This window comes from Chiroxiphia lanceolata, chromosome 12 (genome assembly GCF_009829145.1).
Source record: "Chiroxiphia lanceolata isolate bChiLan1 chromosome 12, bChiLan1.pri, whole genome shotgun sequence".
Classification (NCBI taxonomy): domain Eukaryota; kingdom Metazoa; phylum Chordata; class Aves; order Passeriformes; family Pipridae; genus Chiroxiphia; species Chiroxiphia lanceolata.
This window is the reverse complement of record NC_045648.1, coordinates 8,729,452-8,752,056: the sequence shown is the minus strand read 5'-3', so window position 1 is coordinate 8,752,056 and position 22,605 is coordinate 8,729,452. Positions and strand designations below refer to the sequence as shown.

Genomic DNA, 22,605 nt, shown 5'->3' with positions numbered 1-22,605 from the left:
ATCTGCAGCACCTGTACAGCCATGTTTCTCACTATCTACAATATCCCAGCCCTACACACCCTAAAGAATGGCAGATCTGTACACATTCATCTTCAGAAGTATCTCTGCTGTTCTTAGTGGACTAAGTACACACACACACACACCAAAATTACGGTTTTCATTTTGCTCTGTTGAAAGTGACTGACTGCAGACAGACATCAAGGCACTTTATATATTGGAGGCATGTTAGAATTTACAGTCCAGTACCAAAACACTGCACAAATCTTTTACAACTAAATCAAAACAGTGATCATGCTTTCCGAAATAGTTTGTATAAGGAAAGACTGTCATTACCTGAAGCCTTCCTATTGCCACAAGGCAATATTTACTACCTTGTCCAACATCAGCATCTTCCTCTGGTATAGTCATTCCTAGAGTAAATGATAATAAATACTGTTACAATTAGGAAATTGGGATAAACATAGATGCTCCTGACCTGGTTCTGTACTGCTCTAGATGCTCTAAATCACAAAAAATAACTTTATTTTCTTCTCTAGGATTCAGTCATTATTTCTGGGTTCAGATCAGATGATCTTTCTCAGTTATGCTCAATCCTACATACCTCACATGCATACGCAGGACCCACGGCAGCAATTCTGGCTGCTGAAGACAAAGCAGATACTAAAATTCCATTATACAGTGAGATGGACAGTAAGATTTCCATGAGTACGGCTCTGCAGCATGTTACTGGAACCATGGGGTCACTTAAATGGTCAGTGCATGCACACTATGTTCAGTTTCCTTTGTGAATAATATATTATAATGAGCCTTATAAACAAGGCACAGCCTAAATTAATCACTAATTTTACGCTCATATTTAACAGCTGGTATTACTTTTTTTCTATAATGGACTAAATCTGGGTTGTTACGCTGAAAGACTGAAAAAATGCGGATGCTTTGCTAACAGCCCTTGTTTCAGTTGTGTAACAGGAGTAACTGTTATAAACACAGGAGTAATTTCAAAACATACATGTGTACTATTTTCCATCTCAGTGTTTCAGAAATAGGAACATCCAGATTAACACTGTTTACTTGCTCGTTGGCTAAGCTTTTAGTTAAGGCTATTTCCCAACTCCAGTTTTGAGATACCAATTTCCTATAAAGCATTTGAAAAAACAACTTCCAAGAGTGAACCACTGACTTATTTTAAGTGATTTGTAAACTCTTTCACGAGGCTTTTCAAATAAATCAGTCACAACAGGCAGTGAATCACTTAAGAGGCACTAACAAGCATTAATGAAATTAATTGCAAAGCAGCTATCAATTACAAAACAACAGCCAATTTATTCTTTAAATTTATAATTCCCAATGTAAGTCAATCTTTGGACTGTGCAGAGGATGACAACACACCACTTTCTTAAATGACACCTCTGAAAAATGACTATCAATGCTGCCAAATGAACTGAAGTCATCTCTAAGGAAGTTATTTTGTATCAAAATAGTTGAATCTTATCTGACAATCAGCTTCCAAATAGCACTTTACAGGTATTTTTTGGTCCTCACTGAGCTATATAATAAAATAAAATACACAGTGTATGAAAGAAAACCCCTCATGTTTTTGTATATATATTCAAACTTGTTCTGCAATTCATTTCAGAATCTGGGGGCACAGCTTCATTTGCAGCCCCTGACTGATAACTAGGATTTTATGAAGGGATCTCAAGAGTTTTACAGAGGAGCATTATTGTCCCATCTAACAAGAGCTCTTTCAAGGAAATAACTCCAGGCACTGCAGTTGGATAACCTTTACCAAAAGATCCCTTTTAAACAGAGTTTTTCATTTGAGAAGGACAAATTTAAAGTATTTTCCCTTGACTTCAAAAGCTTTCTCAATAATTTCCTTAGTGGTTCAGAGTATTGCAAAGGACAGCAAAGATACAGCTGGATGGCTTCCACTTTGCATAATCTTTTTTTTCTGCAGCTTTCAACAATGCTTTCATTTTTAGGAACTTGGTCCATGCTCGCTATTGCCCAAATAAACTCAAATAAACTCAAAGCAACATAAACAATCTCCAAAATTAAACCTAGCTAAGAAACATTATTGTTGACGTCACTCTGTTGACAAAGGGAGGCTGTTATAATTTTCACCCCTTTTTTTTTTTCCTCCCCAAGGTGGATTACATTCGCTCTGTATAACACATTGGAAAATGTATTAGTTGGGTTATCCCACAAGACACTCTATGAATAAAAACCAATCTGCCTGGAATTAATCAATACATGATCCAGGGGGGACTGCTAACCCTTCCCTGAAGTGCCTAGAGAAAAAATATGACAAAATGATTGTGTGCTCCTTTGCAATGTAGGTGCCATTACTGGCAGCATTTCATAGAGGGAAATTATTTTCTTTACTCTTCTGCTGGTAGTTCCAACGATTCAGCTGTGCCTGTGCTTATATGGGAGGATGCATTTGTAGAAGAAATTTACTTTTGCTTTAGCACACTTCTTCTTGAACATACTCCAATATGGACAGGTAAATAAAGATATGTGCACTGCACTTAATACCAGTCTGTCCAGCTCTTAACATAATGTAATTTTGCTCCTGGACACCGCCAAGTACCATCATTACCTCTAAAAAAAGTAAGAGCTTGGAGGAATGCAGCCATGAAACTGATCTTTAGGGGACATCAACAACATAAACATACATTAGTTATTCACATTCTTTATGCATAACCCCGCAAGAGACTTTATTTCTCAACACCGAATATACGCTCCTCTTGAATAATAAACACAGTGCTGTGCTTGCTCGAGTTAATATCAACAATTTGCAAAGCTGAGCCTGCAACTGAGCATCACAAATAGAATGCGGTGCCATCAGAGGTTATATTTAATTTCCAAATGTCCTTTATGCCAGCAAACAGTTTCCCACAGGGCAATGGCTCGTGTTTGTGTGGACATAAGGAACTTTTCAGTTTTCCCAATGAGCTTCCACTTGGCTTCAACACCAGAACAGCTTCATCTTCTGCCTTTTTTTCTCTACCCTTCTGCCCCATATTCTCTGTGAGACACAGAACAGTGTTAGTGGACTTGTGGTTTTATTTCACTACACTAAAAATTAAATGATTTACGAGTCTTTAGAAAGATGTAAGCTAAGTGTCCAGAGATCATTAGCAATCCCCTGCTAATGTCTGTCTCCATCAGAACCATTTCTAATGGTTACTTGCTTGGGGATGGAACTGCACTGTGTGACTTTATCTCCCATGCACAATAATGGAAAAAGGCTTTCATAAAAAGAAAAGCTGTGCATGTTTATGGCATACCAAAGAAAAAATCTTGTGGAAAATCCCAATAACAACTAAATTCTTCTTTCTTTAAAAAAATAAATAAAGCCTTGAAAAGGATGGCACTGCAAGGAATATTCAGGCAACTACTTTGTTTTGTATTGGAAGAAGGGAGTACTTTGCACAAATGTCCAGATTCTGGCCAAAACTTTAAAAATAACCTAACAGCTTCGGCATGCTGTGGTTAAGACGTTACCGTAAGTCTGACTTAGAAGACTAAAATGTTTCTTATTTAACTAAAGAGAAAAAAAAGATTTCAACATTATCTGAATTTGACATTATTCTGGGACTTTTTATTGAAAGCTTTTGAAATAAGTATCTATCTAAGCCTCTTCTTCACTATGTGCTTTTCTGCTGGTCCTGGCTTTGATTTACAGAAAACAACCAACATCTTGACAGACTGTATATTCTCTCTCTACACCAAATATTTTCCATCAATTGTTATGGCATGAAAAAAACAACCTATTAGGAAAACATCATATGGACCACAGAAGATTCATTTCCTTCCAGGAAGGAGATGTTCAGAGGGGAAAAAACACAGAAGAAAAGCAAATCTTGCCTAAGTTGAAAATGGAACAATCAAGAGAAGGTCAGCATTTCTCAGTTTTGTGACTGGTTATGAATTTGAAATACTGTCTAGGCTAAGGATCACAAGTTCTAGCTGTGCTGCTTTGCTGGGAACAAAGGGACAAAGGCTGGAATTGGTGCTCACCCAGTTCCAAACCAGCGATCCTCCTACCTCGTTCAAAATAACCCAACTCTACGCTCTCACTGTTCAATCTCACGTGCAACATAACTGGTTGGAATGTCCAGCTTGATTACCTGACTCCTTTTTCCTTTGACTTCCACACAAAGTTTACCTGATATAAGTGTGTAGGTATCACATGCTGGGTTTTGCACTTGATCTTAGTTTCACCCTTCTCTTTTCAGGCACCGTGGAGGAAAATGAATGGACCATTAACAAACATAGCCTGAAGAGAGGATGAGGCATGATGCTTCCTGAGTTTTCTCTTCCATTTGTCACTGAAAAAGGGGCTAAAGGCAGTCTGCAAGTACCTGAGCTTTGCTGTTCCGTAAAAGTGAGAAAAACCACAAAGGCAGACAAGATGTGCAAAATATTTTCATGCTGACCACAGACCTGAGCCATAACACAAAAAAAACAGTCCTTAAAATATGCCACCATACTGGTGCCAGTTGTCTGTAGTTTATACTTTTTTACCTATTTGAAGTACCCAGATTACTTCACAGATTTGCATACACTTCTCACTGCAGCAACACTGTCAAACCTGATAGTCTGTCACACTAATAATGATCACAGAGCAGTTCTTGATATTTCTGTATCACCACTGATTCTGTTATATTCAGTGTGGGACTAAAAAAATTACACATTGGCCACAGACAATGCAATTCAACCCAGAAAGAGAAAATAACAAGTGCTAAACAAAAGAGGTTAAGTACAGATTAAGTGCATTTGCTAAATATTTGTTATTTTGTTTTTGAAAGTATGTTTTGTGTTGTATATTACCTATATAATGCACATGCCACACTGCATGCTTTGAGAGAAAAGGATCTGGAGTTTCCGTTAGAGTGACCACTTGGCAATTGAAAAATAAATGAAAATTATCTTTTCCACAGATGAATTTTTAAACAGTGATTTAGTACAAGCCCATTTATTTCAAAGAATCCAGAGATGATGCAAAGGCCAGGGTTTGCTGCTCTCTAACTGATTTGAACAAATGTAATTTTATTACAGGGTAGAAAGGCCTTAGCAAATTCCATTACTGCTGCAGTTATTTCATTTGCTTTGCAGATTATACACATCAGAATTACCACAGGAAAAGAGAAGAAATGCAGTATGTTACCACTTATTTACCTAAAAATATAGGGGAAAAATTCAGCCCATGGATATTCCCACTCAACCCTGAAAGTCAATGAATGCATGACAACCACCAGCACAAAGTAGGGAAGACTGGGAGGGTAAATAAACACTCATGAAAAAGGCCCCAGTTTTCAACACTATGTGCCCTGAAAAAGGCACTCAGTCATGACTAATATGAGTAAAAATCTGGATGGTAACATAAAAGACCACTGAAATTCCACACAAGGCCATCAAAATCGAAAACATCCCTTAGGATTCTGCTATAGCTTGGAGAAATTAACATTGTGGAGGAGCACTGGGATATCATAAGGGAGCACTGTGTGACTTTGAGGAGTGGAGTAATAGAAATGGGATGAAATCCAACATTACTAAATGCATAAGCATGCACTTGGGGACTAATAACAGTCATAAGCTACAGCAACAGAAATGGGATGGAACTTGGTATTACTAATTGAAACATCACACAATTCAAAGCAAGAAGATCTGCAGCTGACAACTGAGGAGAAGGCAGGCTGGTACATACATCAAATGACTGAGGATGCCAGCAGGATGCACTACACAGAAGAGAAGGATGCTGAAGGATGACTGCCAGTCAAGACAGGAGATATTGTTTGCATTATACACCACTACAGTCTCATCTGAAACAACAGTGTATAGTGCCAGTGACCTGCATTTTGGGAAGTGAAAACACAAACAAGTGCAAAGTCACAAGGATAAAGAGAATGCACTGTGAGAATGGAGAGTAGAAGAAGTGGGCAGGATTATCTGTGCTAAGTCCAGGCTGTCAGGATATGACCTCCTTCTGGAAATGCACCAGAACACTGGAGAGAGACAGAGACACAAGGCAGGAAAACTCCCACTTGACCTTCAGCGAAATAAAAACTTCCCATAAAATAATGAGGACTGAAAATTAGAGATTGTTAGGCATGGGAAAGCAGTGAGGTTTTGGAAGAGTTGGAGACAGGGAAAACATCTCACTAACGTAAACTGGAACTTACAATGTGATTGATACCTGGCCACTGGGCACTCAAAGATCCAGAAGATCCTTTTAATCCCACGCTCCTGCACTGCACACCTGTTGTCCTGCAGAAATGGTGGCTGAAGGGCACACGCTGCCAATGTCATAACCTAGTGCAGGTTCATGCATCTGCAGCTCTGCACTAGCAACATACACCCCAAGTGTTAGATCTCTTTGAACATCCCATAACGTGCAGCAAGCTTCTCATTCAAGCTAAGCAAGGAGCTGAAAGAAATCTTATTTGACCTGTACATTCCTGAAGAGACATCTTGTGTATCACGGTTGAATTCAATTATGTTTGGAACTACCAATAGAAAAGTTAATTTCTTTGTGGAAGAAAACAAAACAGAAAAAACCTGCCATTTTCAGAGCACTTGACACACACAGTGCTCTCACTCTTTTGAGATAGAAGTGAAACTGGAACATTTTCACTCCTATTAAATCCCATTAGCAACAAGAGGGGAAGTTTTCCTCTGCTTCCCAAACTGCAATTCAGCAGAAACCCAACAAGAAATTCACATCTGCATGTTGGTGTTTGCACCCCACTGCAAAGACTTGGTACAAACCACCTCTCAGCACTCATCATCTCTGGATAAATGTGATTTATGGCTGTGGTACACGACCGCAAAAGGGTAGGACAGCTCCTGGTTTGATTCATGCCAGCAGCACAGTCACACTGCAAACAGCCTCTACAACTCCTGCAAGCGCCAAGGTCAAATAACCCTGCTTCATAACCATGTCTGGATGAGCTCCTCTGTCTCCTCTTTGAATTTTTCAAAGGTAAATACTCCCATATGTAATATTGAGTTCCAGTAGGTAAATGTTTTTCTCTGTAGTTCAAAGCAATATGCCAAGACTTATTCCCAAGAAAACAGCTTCAAACCAGAATTTATCACAAATACTGAACATTCTCAAGTAACACCATCACTGTGAAGACCCATGTGCCTAAACTGGAATTACACATTTTCATACACAGGTGCTTGCAATTCAGTACTTAAGTGTAAAGTATTAGCTGGTGTTTTCTAGAGGTACACATGCTTTGCATCCACCTTCTTCAAATCAGACCATTTTTATGTTGGTTTATGAGGTTCAAAACTTTTGTTCTCAGTTGCTGGAATCCTGCATTACTGACAATTCCTACAGTTGCTCTGTGCCAATGAAATTGAGAAAGGTGTCACATGGAAAAATGGGGATGCCCTGAGTAAATAACAACAACTGATTTCTCGTTATCAAGAGCTTCTCAAGATGAGCTTTAATCGGTGACGCCACTAAAACTCACCCTGTTTTTCTAGAAGCAAAGAAAGCTGAGCCAGGTTTTCAGCTGTCACTGACAGTGTGGTGCACACCACCTCCCATGAGAGACACTCACCTGCTGGTGGCCACGCCTTGATATAGCCAGTGCAATGGACAACAGCATACTGTGCTTCTCCTTCCTTCACTGGGCCAAGGCCATTCCTAAATGAACAAGAAACACAAAAATACCACGTTGACTGACATGCAGAATAGCTTTGTGCTTTTAAACTATGACAGTTAATGACTTACAGGTATTTGTAAGTTATGTTGGAAACAACCAAGTGTCAACCTAGAGTTCTGTGCACTGTCAGCTCCGTTACGTTGCTATTCAAGCTTTACCTGTCTTGCATAATATTTCTCCAAGAAAGATACTGAAGCTTAATTCAGAGATGGAGTTGGTAAAGACAAAGGATTTGAGCGACATGTGCAAAAAGATTTTGTTTGCAAAAAGGCCCAGTGACTCCAGCACAGCTGAATTTGGTGGTGAGCTCTCCTCTCCCCAGCCCCAGGGCTGTTTTATGCTGTGTGCTAATGCAGGTGTTTGTCCAGGTAGCACTCCTGGAGAGAGCATGAGCACTCCCATTTCCCACTGAGCTAATGGCAACTAACTGGTTTGTGGTAAAATAAATAATAATACCTGTATCTTTTTCTCATGGTTGTTATTCTGTTCAGAGGTAAATGATCCAGAGGAGCATTTCCACACCTAAAAGTAAATTAACAGTTTATAGGACTCAAATATAAATATACATGATGAAAATGCACTTTCAGATCTTTATTAGCATATATAAGTAGACAATAATGGATACTTATTTCTGACAAAAAGTTGCAGATTAATGTTTTCTCAGAATGTGCTGCTTCTGCAGGCTGAGCTTTTTACATGTGCTACAAATATTTTCTTAATTTTAGAAAAATAGAAGAGACTAGAAAAGGATTCCCTTCTGCACTCCCTCAACCTAAAAATTATTTGAAATTGATATTCCAAGGGTGGTTAAAAAATAGACACTCTCTAAAATACCATAAAACCAGGGTGAAAACTGGAGAAGAACATAAGTCAGGACACCAAATATCCACACAAACCAATCTCAGTTTTCCAGTAGCTCCCCTGGATAGAGCATTTTGACTGCCATACCCCAGCTACACTGTCAACAGACATTAAACTAATGTTTGCAAGATCAAACTATGTACGTTGTCAAGAAACTTTAACACTTATTCATGTGCATTTTGTGCTATTTCTAACCATGCCTAACTGTACAATTTCAAAAATTCATTTGAAGCTGAGTAAATAGTTTGAAGGGTAAATGCAGTTCATTTTCAATGGGAAAAGGAATAATAACAATGAAAGAAGCAATCACAAGGAAAGTTCACATTATTTGAGGCTCATTCTTCCCAGAAGGTTTTTTTTAATTCCCTTTTTTTTTTCTTCTCAGTCATTGCCAAGGAGAAGGAATGAACAATTAAAATAAGATTTAGAATTAGAAAACAATGGGGCTACTGGCACGTGTACAATCACTCTGGTGCACTGGAGTTTACAGAAACAGGGTGCTAGGAAATAACTGCAATGTGAATTGTTTTGAAAGCTGGGGAACAACTGCAAACAGGACATTAGGCCTGGTTTTCTGTATACAAAAAAGTCCTTTTAACACCATCAAGTGTGTGCAGCTTGGAGAAGGAAACAGCAGAGTTCCCAGTGCTGCTCTTCCTAACTGAATTTCTTTCCTCCCAGTTAAGGGGGGAAAAGTGCTCTAGGTGTTCTATCTGTGAAGTCTGATCTTGCAAGCATAAAGTGTATAAACACCTTACAATGGCACCCAAGAGCCATATATTCAGTCTCCTCACATGACGAAGAAAATTCACCACAAAACCAAAGTACAGGTATTTGTACTTTAATATGTCAAATATTTTGCTTTGTGCTTTTCACTCTCTGACGAATTTTGCATTTGCTGTTTTCAGCACATATATTGCATTTAGGCTGCAGATGCAATTGTGTACTTTCCCCTCTTAACCACACAGACAGAAATTTATTGCAATAGCAACAGGCATTTTAGCCTGTTAGCACCTAAAACAACAGAAGTGCTCATGAGCCCCAATGAAAAGCACTGGGCAGGCAAATATCTTTAAAGAAGCCCAAGCACTGCAGGAGAGGTTGGAAAATTGTGAATTAAAAACCCTTTAACAATTACTCATTTATCTAGTATCAGCCAGCTGACATCTGGTAATTCATACCAGGCTTAGGTTAATTCCTACATAGCTGGCTAGTTTGCAACTGAATTCCTGTTTATTTTCAAAATTCTTTTAATATTATTCGTTTGCTGAAAAAATACACAGAGTTGGGCTTCCATTACTCTTGCGAAAGCTTTGTTCCTAAAGTATTGATTCAAACAACTTAACTGGAAGAGACAATGGCTAACATTCCAAGGGTGAAGTGGTCATGAAGTTCTCTGAAAAAAGTATCCTACACCCCACACTAATAACTACAACACACAAATAAGGTGCTGTTTTGTCATTAATTGTAAAGGAAGACAGGTTTCAGTTTTCCTCCAATTCCAAAAGCAAGCATTCTAGAAATGCTTCATGGGAGTGTCATTACAGCTTTGGTTTTTAAGCAAGGTCTGAAGTCAGACAACCTGAGGCAGGACTGGAACTATCATGGAATCCAAGGTAAATGCATACCTCATCCTGCAAATGAAAGAGCGCCTGGATCCCATGCACATTCTCATTGAGGACTGCTGACCCTCTTTCTTTACTGTTCCAGTCTTCAAGTCCAGGATTCGTCCTAGAAATGCCAGGGAGAGCAACTGGTGTTCAGTGCATAAATTTAATTCCATTTACTAGAAACTAAGATAACAAGAAGTTCATAAGCTGAATACCATTAGCCCAGTTAGGGGAAAAAAATTACCAACAAAAAGTCTTGATCCTGGTCTCAGAGGGGAGGATCAGTTATGTGCTGGCTTAACTAACAATTTCAGCAAGGCTGACTCTGAGTCACAACTGTGATGGCTCTTCTCTTGATTGGCCCAAGACCAACTTCCAAGGCAGAGTCAAATGTCTGGAGGCAGACAAGACAATGACAGCAGGCACAGCTTTTGACTTGATTCGCTCCACTCTTTACCAGAACTGTGGATAAAGCAACTTGTATCATTCCCCAGACAGCTGCTCTCTTTCCCTGTGCTTGTGCCTATCCAGACACTCCCATCACAGCAGCACTTCACACAGCCAGAACTGTTGTGATGGTGAGAAGCACATAAGACCAAACTTTTCTCCTGGATAACGAGATACATCACTTGCAGTGGGGCCCTTTCACAGTTGATGAAAACCTGACAAGTCAGACTATTTTTGAAGTTAATTTTCAGCTGGACCAGTGAGAGGATTTGACCCACCAAACAGAAACATGAGTCCATGCAAGGTCCCTGTCCAGACCCTGCTGACTACAAACCTCAGAATCACACACCAGAGGCACAGCATTGAAAAGTGCAGACAGCTACCAAGTTGTCAAGAGGGACCACTGAGCTGGTACTCCTATGGTAAGTTGGGGGAGGTCTTTAGTAAAAAGGGGGTAACATTAATTTTTTCATTCAAAACAGAAGGCAGTGGTTACTACAGATAGGTTCAGATCAGTGACTGCAGGGTACTAGTTATCACCTAGAATCCTTCTGTTTATCACCAAAGATCTAACGGAATGGACTTTTGCATCTAAAGCGCAGTTGATAACAGATAACAGATGAGTATAAAATCTTGCACAGACTAGAAATGAATCATTGGCCCAGGTCCATGATGCTATAAGGCTGGAGGCAGCCACGAAAGTGACAGTGGGCAAGAGAAATGCAGTGCAACAGCTGCTGGGCAATTAAATGACAGCCACCAGTGCTGACGACATCAGACCATGAGCAAACTCACATGCTTAAGGTGAGTATCTTTCAGTAACAAACTATATAAGCCTAAGTCTTTACTGTGATATAACCAGCCAAGTTTACAGCAATCTAAGATACCATACTCTGTCTGTACTGTAGAAATCATGTAGAATACATTCAGTCTCCTCACCAGACTGACTTAAAAGTCTCTGTCCAAAAATTAAGTTATGAAATAATCCTACTGCCAAACACCAATTTCAGAATTACTTTACCCTTAAATATTTACTTCCATCCATGAACGAGAATAAAATAATTATGTAATAGTTTAAAGATTAATGTTTTAGCTAAAGAACTAGGCAGTAGCATTTTACTCAAGGTATACTCCAAATAACTTTTTCTGGAGGAAAGCCATCCTTGCCAACAGGTTATTTGGTGTATCTCCAAGGTGTATCTTGCATGGTTAAGAAGTTAACAAGTCTGGGAACAATTTCTAAAGATGTTTCAATTCAGAGCACCGCTGTATATCAGTACTGGTCTACAATTCAGGTGTGAGATGGGATGAAATCATATCACCATATTTCCCAGGTCAGTTATGACCCTATGATTTAGGACGGATCTGAAGTTCAAACACACTTCCTTTCCCTGCATTGGAGTCTGTCTCTCTGTCTTATTTTGTATAGCCAAAGCCACAGTCTATTTCCCCATCACCTCAAATAATCACACAATTTAGAAAAATAAAGTATCATCAGGCAGAAGGCAAGCTGTTCACAAGTGAGGGCAATACATGACAAAACAAAGAAGATAGAATACATGTGCAGGACCCAATGGCTGTCCATGTAAGCATGCCAGTCAAATCAAATCATTAAAAGCATTTTTCTCTTTGAACACAATAACTCTGTCATACACATAAACAAACGTTTTTTCTGTGAACTTTTTTTTCCATTCCAGTATAAATTCTTGAAGAGACACTAATATTAATCAAAAAGCAGTGACAGTAAATATAACTCAAACAGCTAAAAGGAATTTCTCTGGCTTTATCATCCAAGAACATCTATTAAAAAAAACCAAAAAGGATGCCTCACAATTACGTGGCCACTAAGTCTAGAATTGCTGACACGTGTTCCTTTGGCATGTGTGGAACCCCCAGCAACAAAAGACAGAGTTTTTAAATTTAGTTTTTTGTTTGGCAATGTCTTAGAAATATGTACCAGATAACAAACAGAAGTCTAAATTTTGCCCTGACTTACAAAATCACTGCAAGGGGTATGTGGGAGTATGAGTCAGAGAAATGTTTGGTGTACAGATATTACGACAAAGCTCTCTCAGCAGCTTGTTTCAATAGTCCATCATGCATATGTTAACCTTGCAGAGCTTTAACAACATACTGCAGATTTTGACAAAGAACAAGCAGTTTGTGTCTCATCTGGTACTAGAAACATGGTAAAATTGTATCAAAAAGAGAATTATAGATCAACAGACTAAGTAAAGCAAAACAGCATAAATTGCATCTCAGCGTCACAAAGGCAGCTCAGTTCAAGGAGGTGGCATGTCCTGATGATAGCTCTGCCACAGAACCATAAAATACTCTTATCTCTGTGTTCCTGCATCCTCCATGATAAACGCTCATTTAAGTTTCTCCACAGGATGCACATGAAGTGCATCTGATGTTAAAGTTGACAATTATATTTTTATTAATAAGAAATATTCCAGGATGCTCTAACAACTTCTGTTAACTGAACAGTGCATGCGTGTATTCTTTTAATTTCTTCTTCTAGTTTCTTCAGTAGAAGAGTTTAACATCCCAGTGCCACCACCAGCTGGACTCCTTATGAGCTTCCCCATAAACTGGTAATTGCATGCAGTTCATTTTCATGTTAAACTTTTCTCCTCTCCAGCTCCAGACACAACCGTGGGAAACAGCGAAGTGCAGGAGCACTGCTGTGACTGACACTGCTGTCTTATTGCCACTTACAGCAGCTGCACAACTTGGAGGAAACCAGAGTTTGCTCTGCTGCAAAGGAGAAAGCAAACAAATGAGCACAATGCTTGTAAAACTAGCACATAAATCTCTACGGTTGGTCTGGGTATAATTGATAATTTGTTGAAATCTCCCCACTACAGCCCCCATCCAGAAGGCAGTGTTGCTTCAACCTGTAATAAAACCAGTTGTCCTCAGAGCAGGAGCCTGCTGCGTGATCCAGGAACCTGATGTCAGCTGTCATGACAGGAAAGGGCTGTCAGAGGGGGCCACAGAGATGAGGACAATGAGCAAGTGATTCATTATTTGGGTAAAATTAGAGAAGCCATATAAAACTCTTCCCCCTAAAGCGGTAAGTTGGTAGCAGATTCAAGGAATGAGGATACATGCCAGAAACATTCCCTGCAGGGTGTTTTCAAAGATGCCCTAAAACCACTCTCATGATGATCAGGGGGACAAATGTTCATATTGGCACCGATACATCCCTTGCATGTGCAAACTGCGACCGGATTATGCACAAACCTTCCCCTTTTGGACCTCCAATCGCTACTGTGAATGTTCAAACACATTTTCTGTGCTTGCAGTGTTTGAGATGAACCTAAGCCAAGGATTGGCCCGGGCCTACTGAAGTTCATGGGGTTTCAAATCTGGGAGTTTGGCTCAAATCCACTTTTACACAATAGCACCAGCCTGTTAGAAAATTTGTTACTCCGTGTTTATGCACCGCATGCTAAGGTTTATAGCCTCGTAATCAAACACAGTCTGTTCTTTGTTACTTCTTTCATTTCTTTCTCTTTTTTTTTTAGTGGATTCAAAACTCCCATAAACTTCAACACCTAATTCCACCACAAATGCTTTCTCTGCTGGAGTTCTAGTTCTAAGAATCCTTCAGTCTGTAACCAGAAGGAAGGGTTGCTACATAAGGACATTCTTCTGCAAAAATTTCAGCGCAAGTTGAAATGACTGCCTCTAAAAACAGGCATATGGTGCTCACATCCAGTTTGCAGCATGGAAACACCCAGCTTACAGAGATGGGATGAAATTTGCTTTGGCCTCATGCAGAAAAATACTATTGGCAAAGTACAAGATACAATTTTCCATTTCCCTCTAACTCATGAGTATATGGACTGCTGTCCTGCATGGAATCTTGGACCTGATAAGGAAACAGTCTGAATGAATATATGGAGTCTCACCTTGCCCTCAATATCTTCAGCAACCCAGCAAATTTCACTCTCTAGATGATAATGTCTTGTCTTACAAAGAACAAGTTAGATATTTCATAATTCTTCTCAGCCACCAGATTGTCCACATATTTCTTTCCAGGCAAAATAAAATAAAGGATAAACTAAGTTTGGTTTGGACAAGATAACAAAAGATAACTTTGTGCTCATCAAAAATACTCCACAGGCTGCTCAAGGAAGATAAACAGAACACAGGAATACTGAACCCAACAATCCTTATGAAAACTAAAAACATCTTTATCTTACTATAAAACCGGAAAAAGCAAGACAGGGATGCAGGAAAACAAGAGGAAATAATTAAAAATAAAAACAAAGCGATGGTCAAGGTACTGTTGCTTCTGAACACAGCTTCAAATGCAAGCTCACCCTCAAACTGAAGGGTCAGACAACAAAGGACTTCTATGGTGATGTTCTACTAGTACATTAAGTCTTTATAAATTAGTAGCAAAGATCAGCTGAAAGACGACTGTTCTCAACTAAAACAGTTTGTTGAGAATCAAGATACAGGTCACTGCTTGGGACAAACAATCAAGTTCAAGAAAACAAGGTGAAACTTTTTTAAGCTTTCATTTATCAGTTTACACCTGTGCACTGACTAGAGCTGAACATTCGGTTTTACACTGACTGAGGTGCTCAGCTGACAGAGTCCCTCTTGAAAGCAACAGAGACATTATGAATACATGAAGAAAATGTCTTCAATAAGATTAAATAGCCTAAATTTGATCAACTTATGTTAAATTACTCTTGATAAGCTTATGACAGAGCGATTATCCTGCATTAATTCAACAATAAAACAAAATAAAAATCTTTACAAATGTACAGCCTTAAAACTGTAAGGGATACAATTTTATCTCATGTTCAATGCAGCTCAGCAACTGCTTTAAGCTCTATTAAGTTTAATAAATATACATCCACCCTGTGGATTCCAATATAAAAGAAGTTATAGACGATGATACAAGAATAAATTAAGAATCACAATTGCAATGCAAACACCTTTCAGGAGCTCACATTTACATAAACTAGATTCTAGAAGCTCACAATATACAAATAAGACAATATACACATAAAAAAACCCTCAAAACCCCAAAAGAACCATGGATAGTCTTTCTTTCAGCATTTTAGGGTTTATTATTTACATGAAGGCAACGCTCATAAATGCAAAGACCTATCTACCATGCACATACACACACTGGAGCACACAGTCTCTGCCCTGAAAGCCCAAGTCCCTGCCCTACAAATATCAAGGTATTTACTGCAGGGTTGGTGAGACTGAGAGCAACTGCCAGAGCTCAGAAATAGGCTGCAGGGCATCCAAGTATCCTCTATAAACAGGAAAACAGAGCATCTCTTCAGCATCACACCACCACATATGTGGAGTGAATCCACCAAACAATACAATACTAACAACACTGTACCAATAAAAAGTGCATGTCTCTGCCCCCTCATTGAAAAGAAAACAAACACATGAGGAATAGAAAAAGCCTGAACACTCAAAACAACAGACGAGCTTAAGACCATCCTAATTTAAAATTACAGACTAAGGGCAGAACCACATGACTGGCACCAGTTACCCTGTGCACCTACAACCAGCACTGATTTTACAGCGGGACTCCCTTGATCACATCAAGGTTACAGTGCAGATCCCACAGGCAATGCCCACCCAAAACCTGTTGTTTATTGTAACACCACTCCTTCATATTTGCTGATTAGTTAATGGTCTTTTAAATCTTTGACAAAAAAAGACACCAATTCTTGAACATTTAAAACACATTGAGAGGCCATGAAGAATGCACAGCTCTTGAAATTAAGAGCCTGATGAGGTTGTTTTCCCTGAAAAAATTTGCTAACTCGTGATGCTCATCTTGTTCACAAATAAGCCCAGCGTGCAGACACTGGCACTCCCCACAACACTCCTTCCCCAGTACCAGACACAGCACCACGACGTGGGACTGTGGCCAGGGATTGGGATGATGCAGAGCAGATGGGCTTGGAACAGGCAGCAGGCTCTGCTCTTTCATACTTTGGATTCATGTACGTACAGTTTTAATTCACATGTGGAAAGGGTCTGTTCTCCAGACTGTCTCCCCTGCGGTGCAGGAGCTCCTGGGTTCTGCTTGGAAGGTGTCTGGTGGCACAAGTCACCACTTACTGGTATCACAGCATTTACAGACCACAATCACAACTCCAATCTCTGGTTTATAGGAAAGTCAGGACATCGCACGGGGTGAAGGGATAGGGATGAAAACAACAGTGGACATGTTCCTATCATGTGGAGATGGTTGATGCAATTTAAATCTTTCCTGATTCTTAAGCTAAAGGAAGACAGGTCTAGATTAGATATAAGGAAGAAATTCTTCACTATGAGGGTGGTGAAACCCTGGCACAGGTTGTCCCATCCTGGGGCAGACATCCCATCCCTGGAAGTGTTCAAGGTCAGGCTGGATAGAGATTTGAGCAACCTGGTCTAGTGGAAGATGTTCCTGCCCACGGCAAGGAGGTTGGAACTAGATGATCCTTAAGGTCTTTTCAACCAAAACTATTCCATGATTATAAATATAAACCATCAAAGCTCACTCTCCTCACTAGTCTAGCTTCTCAGGGGGATTACTTGAACCTCTCTAAATATGTTAAGGTTTACATCATCTAATTGCAAAAGGCGTTGTATAAGCATTAGAGTCAAGTTATGACATTCTTACAATAGAATGAAGAGTTGATCCAATCAACAGCAAAGTTAAAAAAAAATAAAAGAAGTAGTAATGCAATAGAAATGTAGCTATTTTAAAATATCTGTCTATCCCCTACTTACCAACTGGAGACACTGACCCACAAAGGGAGAATTGAAAAGCTTTCTCACCCCCTCTTGTTTTTCAATAAGAAACCCCTCATGTTACACAGCTGTTTGCTTAATACAACTTGTTATTATAAAAGCTCACAAGACCAAAAGGTCTCTGCTGTGCCTGCCTTCATGTTTGACTAACCAGTCTGCATCATGTCATTCTCCACAGTGCTGGGCAAATATGCATCATTTTAATTAAATTAAAAAGGAAACTATGTGCTCTTTTGAGCCTTGCTATTGAGTTAATTTTAAGGGACTATCTGAAGGGATAGTGTTACAGATCACATGCATGCTGATGGACCTGGAAAAACTGGACATTGAAAAAGTGAGCAAATAATTCAAAGCATATGTTGAAAGTGAAGTTATAACATCAAAAAAAACCCAACCAAAAAACCAACTGATAAAACATTTTAAGAACTAAATGTATTTTGAACTCTCGAGAATGGCTACCTTATGTATGGGAAACATTCAGTGTACTAATGAAAATAGTTTATAGAAGCCCACATAGATGTATAAGCTCTCCCTAGGCATAAACACGGGGCATCTATCTCTGTTTCCAGTTCCCTACCTGTAAAATGGGGCAATGATCCTTTCTTTTTTCATCTTTGCATAGTTCATTTAAACCTTAGCAGCAGCAGTAGCTTTATTGTGCTATAAGTTCATACAAGCCCTGACTCAGCCACACTCTGATCTTTGCAGGTACTTTCAGGCTCAGTCCCTAAACAAATGTACACGACAAAGCTCGTGGTTCAATGAGCTGGGCAGCTGGGCACTTCTGTTACAAATACCATATCAGATGTCTTTGAAGGAAAGACTGAGCTGGAGAAACCTATCATACAAAGGCCTGCCTGTGAGCCAAGATACAAACGGCTCCTCAAAAGGCAGTCAGACTTTCTGTAACTAGAAAAAGGATGTAAAACCCCAGAAACCCCAAAGCACCATCAGCAGATACTCCCAGGACAGGACAGCTATCCAAAATAACACTGAAATACGTAATTGATTCTTTTGCCATTCACAGCTGCATAATAAATCAATATATAAAGGTTGTAAGTAGCTTTTAAATTAACCTATTTGTTTCACTTGAATGCTCAGCAGAAAGCTTTACTGAAAAACCCTTCTGCCAAAAAAGCTTCAGCTCCTGGCATTCCGTATTATTTGTACTTCATTACCAAACTCAAATAACTGAGATTTATGCTTATTAGTAAACACTAGTATTGTCTGGTTCTGAAACCTGGCTGTGGTGACACACCACAGAATAGTCCATTAGAGGAAATAAATAATGACCACAAGATGACTTTGTAAGGTGTTTTGCTGCGGACAGAATGAAATTTAAACACATGAGAGGGAAAGAGAGAGAGGAGAAAAAGGCCCAAGGATGTTGTCTGGCTGTTTTTATAGGCTACTTCTTTACCTCAATTAAAATAAGGTTTGTGAGGCAAAACATCATTGTAAGTTTTAACTCTCTTTCTGAAGACTCGAGACACTTAGAAATCACATGCAAAAGTGATCCAAAAGTGATCTCCACGCTATGAAAATACAAAGTAGAATGTTTGATGACATAAGTTCAGATTTAAGGCGCTACAACAAAACAGATCAAACCACAGAAAACTGCCAGTGGGCCACGTTCCCACTCCAGTTATGTGCTGCCACACAGGAGGCTTTTCCCTCCCTGCAGCTCCGTGCAGGGTATCAGTGAGGAGCAAGTGAGTGCCGTGGTCTCAACAGGCTGGTGGAAAGCCAGGGAAGGATCAAAGACTGTGGAATTCCTGTCTCTGCTCTCTCAGTATCATGAAACAGCTGAGCCTCAGGTAAGGACAGAAAGATGACAGCAGCATGGGGTAAAACAATTATTCCCCTTTTGAAGCAAGCGGGTGGAATACTACCACACACACGGGGCACTCCTCCTCCCTGTGCCTCCCCAGGCTGTTGCTACAGCTCATCACGTAATAATAAAATATTTTAGTGCATTGTATTAACTGCATTGAGACAACACAACATTCAAATGAGGCTAAAGGAAAAGCTCCTGCTCCACAGGGCAGATGTTAAGGCTAATACTGCACCCTCCCAGCATCTGTGGAGTTGTCATCAAAGAACAGAAACACCTGAGATTTACAGAGGATTGCAAGCAGGGCCAGTGCCAAAACTTTCCAAGATGCACACTTGGACTGCTTTGTTGGCGATGTGTTAACCAAAGAAGTTGGTCAAGTATTTGTAAAACACTGGTATTTTTCAAAGAGGGTAAAAAAAATACCATCAACTTCACATATCTCATCGTGTTTAACTAAACAGAGCAGGTTGAATAAATATGGAACATTAAAAAAGTACCCACCACCCTTGAAATCCAGCAACTGAAAATAATCCAGTCCAACATCTGTGACAACAGACCAAAGTACATGGCAGTTTCCAAGTGAGAAACTGAAGACTGAAAGAAATAGTGACCGCAAAACCCACTTGCACATGCATGTCCAAACACCTGAAAATTCACCCTAAAAGCATTCCCTAATGCTAATCAGGTGTAATAAGTTTGTCTCAGAGTACAAGGCTAAAACTGCTTCCTTATTTTGGTAAAAGCATGTACTGACCTCTTTAAACCACCATTATAATTACCAAAGCAATTTAAAAAAAATGCAACTTATTATCACTGGTTTTCCTTCCAGCACTTTCCACCCAAATGGAATGTGTCAGCAGCAGGGATACCACTGGGTCACTGTGTTTGTGTAGGAGTTGCTTTTTGAACTATTTTATACATAGTTGGCTTCTCCCAACATTTGGGATTTTTTTTCCCTCCAGAAACAGTCCTAGAGACCAAAGGAAAACAAAATTCTCTCGGAATGTTTCAGAGATTAAATGTACCATACACTTAAAATATGACCATTTGAAAGTAGTGATTTTTTGAGAGCAGACTGGGTTTTTCTTATTTCTGTGTTATTGTCTAGTATGTGACAGGGCAGGAATGGCACTCTTAAGATGCTGTAGAGTCACAGGTTCCCTGTTTCTGCTCCTAAGTACTTACTGCACTAATGCATTTCCTTGCAAACAGAATGGGGATTGAGGAAGCAGAACATTCATTTCCTCCATTCTACATTTAAGAAAACTGTCAGATGAACAGACTAAAGCTGAAAATCCATGAACTCCTATGCTTGGCACTGCCCAAGTTCAAAGGCCATATGTGGCTGGCACTGTGACTTTCCTGCTATGGGAACAAACAGTCCACAAAAATGTGGGCAGATTTTTTGCTCTGGAACAATAGCACAGCAATGGACTGGTGTGTGTGGAAAGTCTCACCTCTGAAACATCCTCTTCACTCTCCGCAATGCCAGTGGGACCACATAACTTTACTGAAAAACAGGTATCACATGATGATTTGGTAGCTGTCAACAAGCCAAATCTCTTCCAAGATTTCACACTTAAAAGATGCCTTGCCAAAACTGGTTTTTTCTACAGTAAAAACAGAATGAAACTTGAAATATTCTGTTCATAATCACTCATATATATTCTGTACATGGCAGTATGTTTCAGGAATTGTTCCCTCTTTTTTCAGGGCAACTACAGTGTTAAAGCTTCTGTTTTCCAAAATCTCTATTCCCTTCCACTGCAGGTGCAATAATCCTGGCACAGCTGTCTCCAGTCTCCACTCTCCTAAGGAATAAAGTGGGGGCCTTGTGGGTACACGTGTGCGTGGGTAGGTGGAAAATCCCATAAAATATTGAGTCAAGTCTCAGACAGTTCTGCAGAGACATAAAAGAATTCAGGACATCTCATATAATGTCTATGGAAACTTTCTCTCCTCCCCATCCCACCAGCTTTGTTCCATGTTGTTTACTGGATGCCTGCTCATCTTCATCCTACAGGTTGTGGTGCTTCATGGACATTCCGTGAAAAGAGTTGATGAGGAATCATTGTTTTATCCTGGGATACAAAGCACAAGTAGCTATTAATCTCTCTATAAACAAAATATTATACAACTCATTCCCTACCTGCCCAGAAGGCAACTGTCATACTGGGTCAGTTATCCTGTGCTAAGATATTAAAATCGAAAATACTGAGATCTGGTTTTAATTCTCTGTTCTCTTACTTCCTAGGCTGCTGGGCTGGGCACATCTCAGAGACAGATGGTTCTTCAGGGTTCATGTACTTAAAAGAGCTCACAGACAGAAGTAAAAAAAATAATAAAGAAATCAAGTGCTGTCAGTTGAAACCGCCCTTTACACGCAGAGTACCTTTCTGATGCATAAACTTCTGATAAATGTGCTCTTCAGAACCAAAGGCTAGAGAACAAAGTCCCAAAGGAGCTTTATGACAGCTCCTTGTTTCGTTGATTGTCTCAGCAAGGACACACTTCTCTGAAAAAAGGGTTTGTTTTGGTTTTTTTCCATTTTTTTTTCAAGGAGCATTAAGAGCTCTGGGTAGAAAAGCATCAATCTTTGACAAGTATCTTAATGTCTACAAAAGACACAGGGAAGACAGAGCTTCTGACAATATATTATTGGTATAACATTTTTGGCACAAAAGCCTACAATAGAATAGACTTTTTTACCTTTTTTTTTTAATAAATAGGCTGATCCAACTTTTAAGTGGATGTGAAGAAGCTAATAATGTGGCTTGCTAATATAGTGCAGAAGTCACCCCATTAATTGTTTTGATAATATATTACTTTTCCATTAGACTTGAGTTTTACTGTTACTGATGATGACATTTAAGGCATGACAGAATTATATTTGCCAGGGTTGAGTTTCTGGTTATGCCTCAAGTCGGTCTTTGAATTTCTTTTGAGAATTTTATATGTGAAGCCAAATAGGAGTCTCATCCAGCTCTTCTCTGTATCAGCTGGAGTTCTAAATAATTCATGGAAAGTCAGAGTTCAAATCACATTTGCATTCACTTGGCTGGCTGTCAATATGAGAACCACCCCCTCTCTTCTAAGAAAGATCATGCAGAAATCAGAGTTGGAAAACTGACATGGGAATATAAGGCAGCTCACAGCATAAAAATCATTTTCAGGAAGAGTATCTGTTGTAGAGAGAAGTTATCCCTAATCTTCTCCTTCACGTGGTTATCTACCATTTGTTGAGCACTTCTCTTCTGTTCAGTGCTGTGGAAAGCTTTACTTTGCTTCTCCACTGGTGAGCTACTGATCTCTGGCACTGCCCTCTTTCAAGTTGAACACCATTTTTCTCATTTTTACAGACAATTTG

The 22,605-nt window shown here is 39.5% G+C and overlaps 1 protein-coding gene across 4 annotated transcripts in view; it reads right to left on the bottom strand.

Annotated features, from left to right (window-relative positions):
- The window catches only part of ARNT2 (aryl hydrocarbon receptor nuclear translocator 2), a 97,854-nt gene that overhangs the window by 32,279 nt on the left and 42,970 nt on the right, over nucleotides 1-22,605 (bottom strand). For all 4 annotated transcript variants that reach the window (XM_032699982.1, XM_032699981.1, XM_032699985.1 and 1 more), the window contains 4 exons: nucleotides 10,178-10,280; nucleotides 8,145-8,210; nucleotides 7,584-7,669; nucleotides 334-410 (listed from right to left, as the gene is read on the bottom strand). In XM_032699982.1, coding sequence (XP_032555873.1) covers nucleotides 334-410; nucleotides 7,584-7,669; nucleotides 8,145-8,210; nucleotides 10,178-10,280 — 332 coding nt within the window. The remainder of the gene's footprint in view (nucleotides 1-333; nucleotides 411-7,583; nucleotides 7,670-8,144; nucleotides 8,211-10,177; nucleotides 10,281-22,605) is intronic.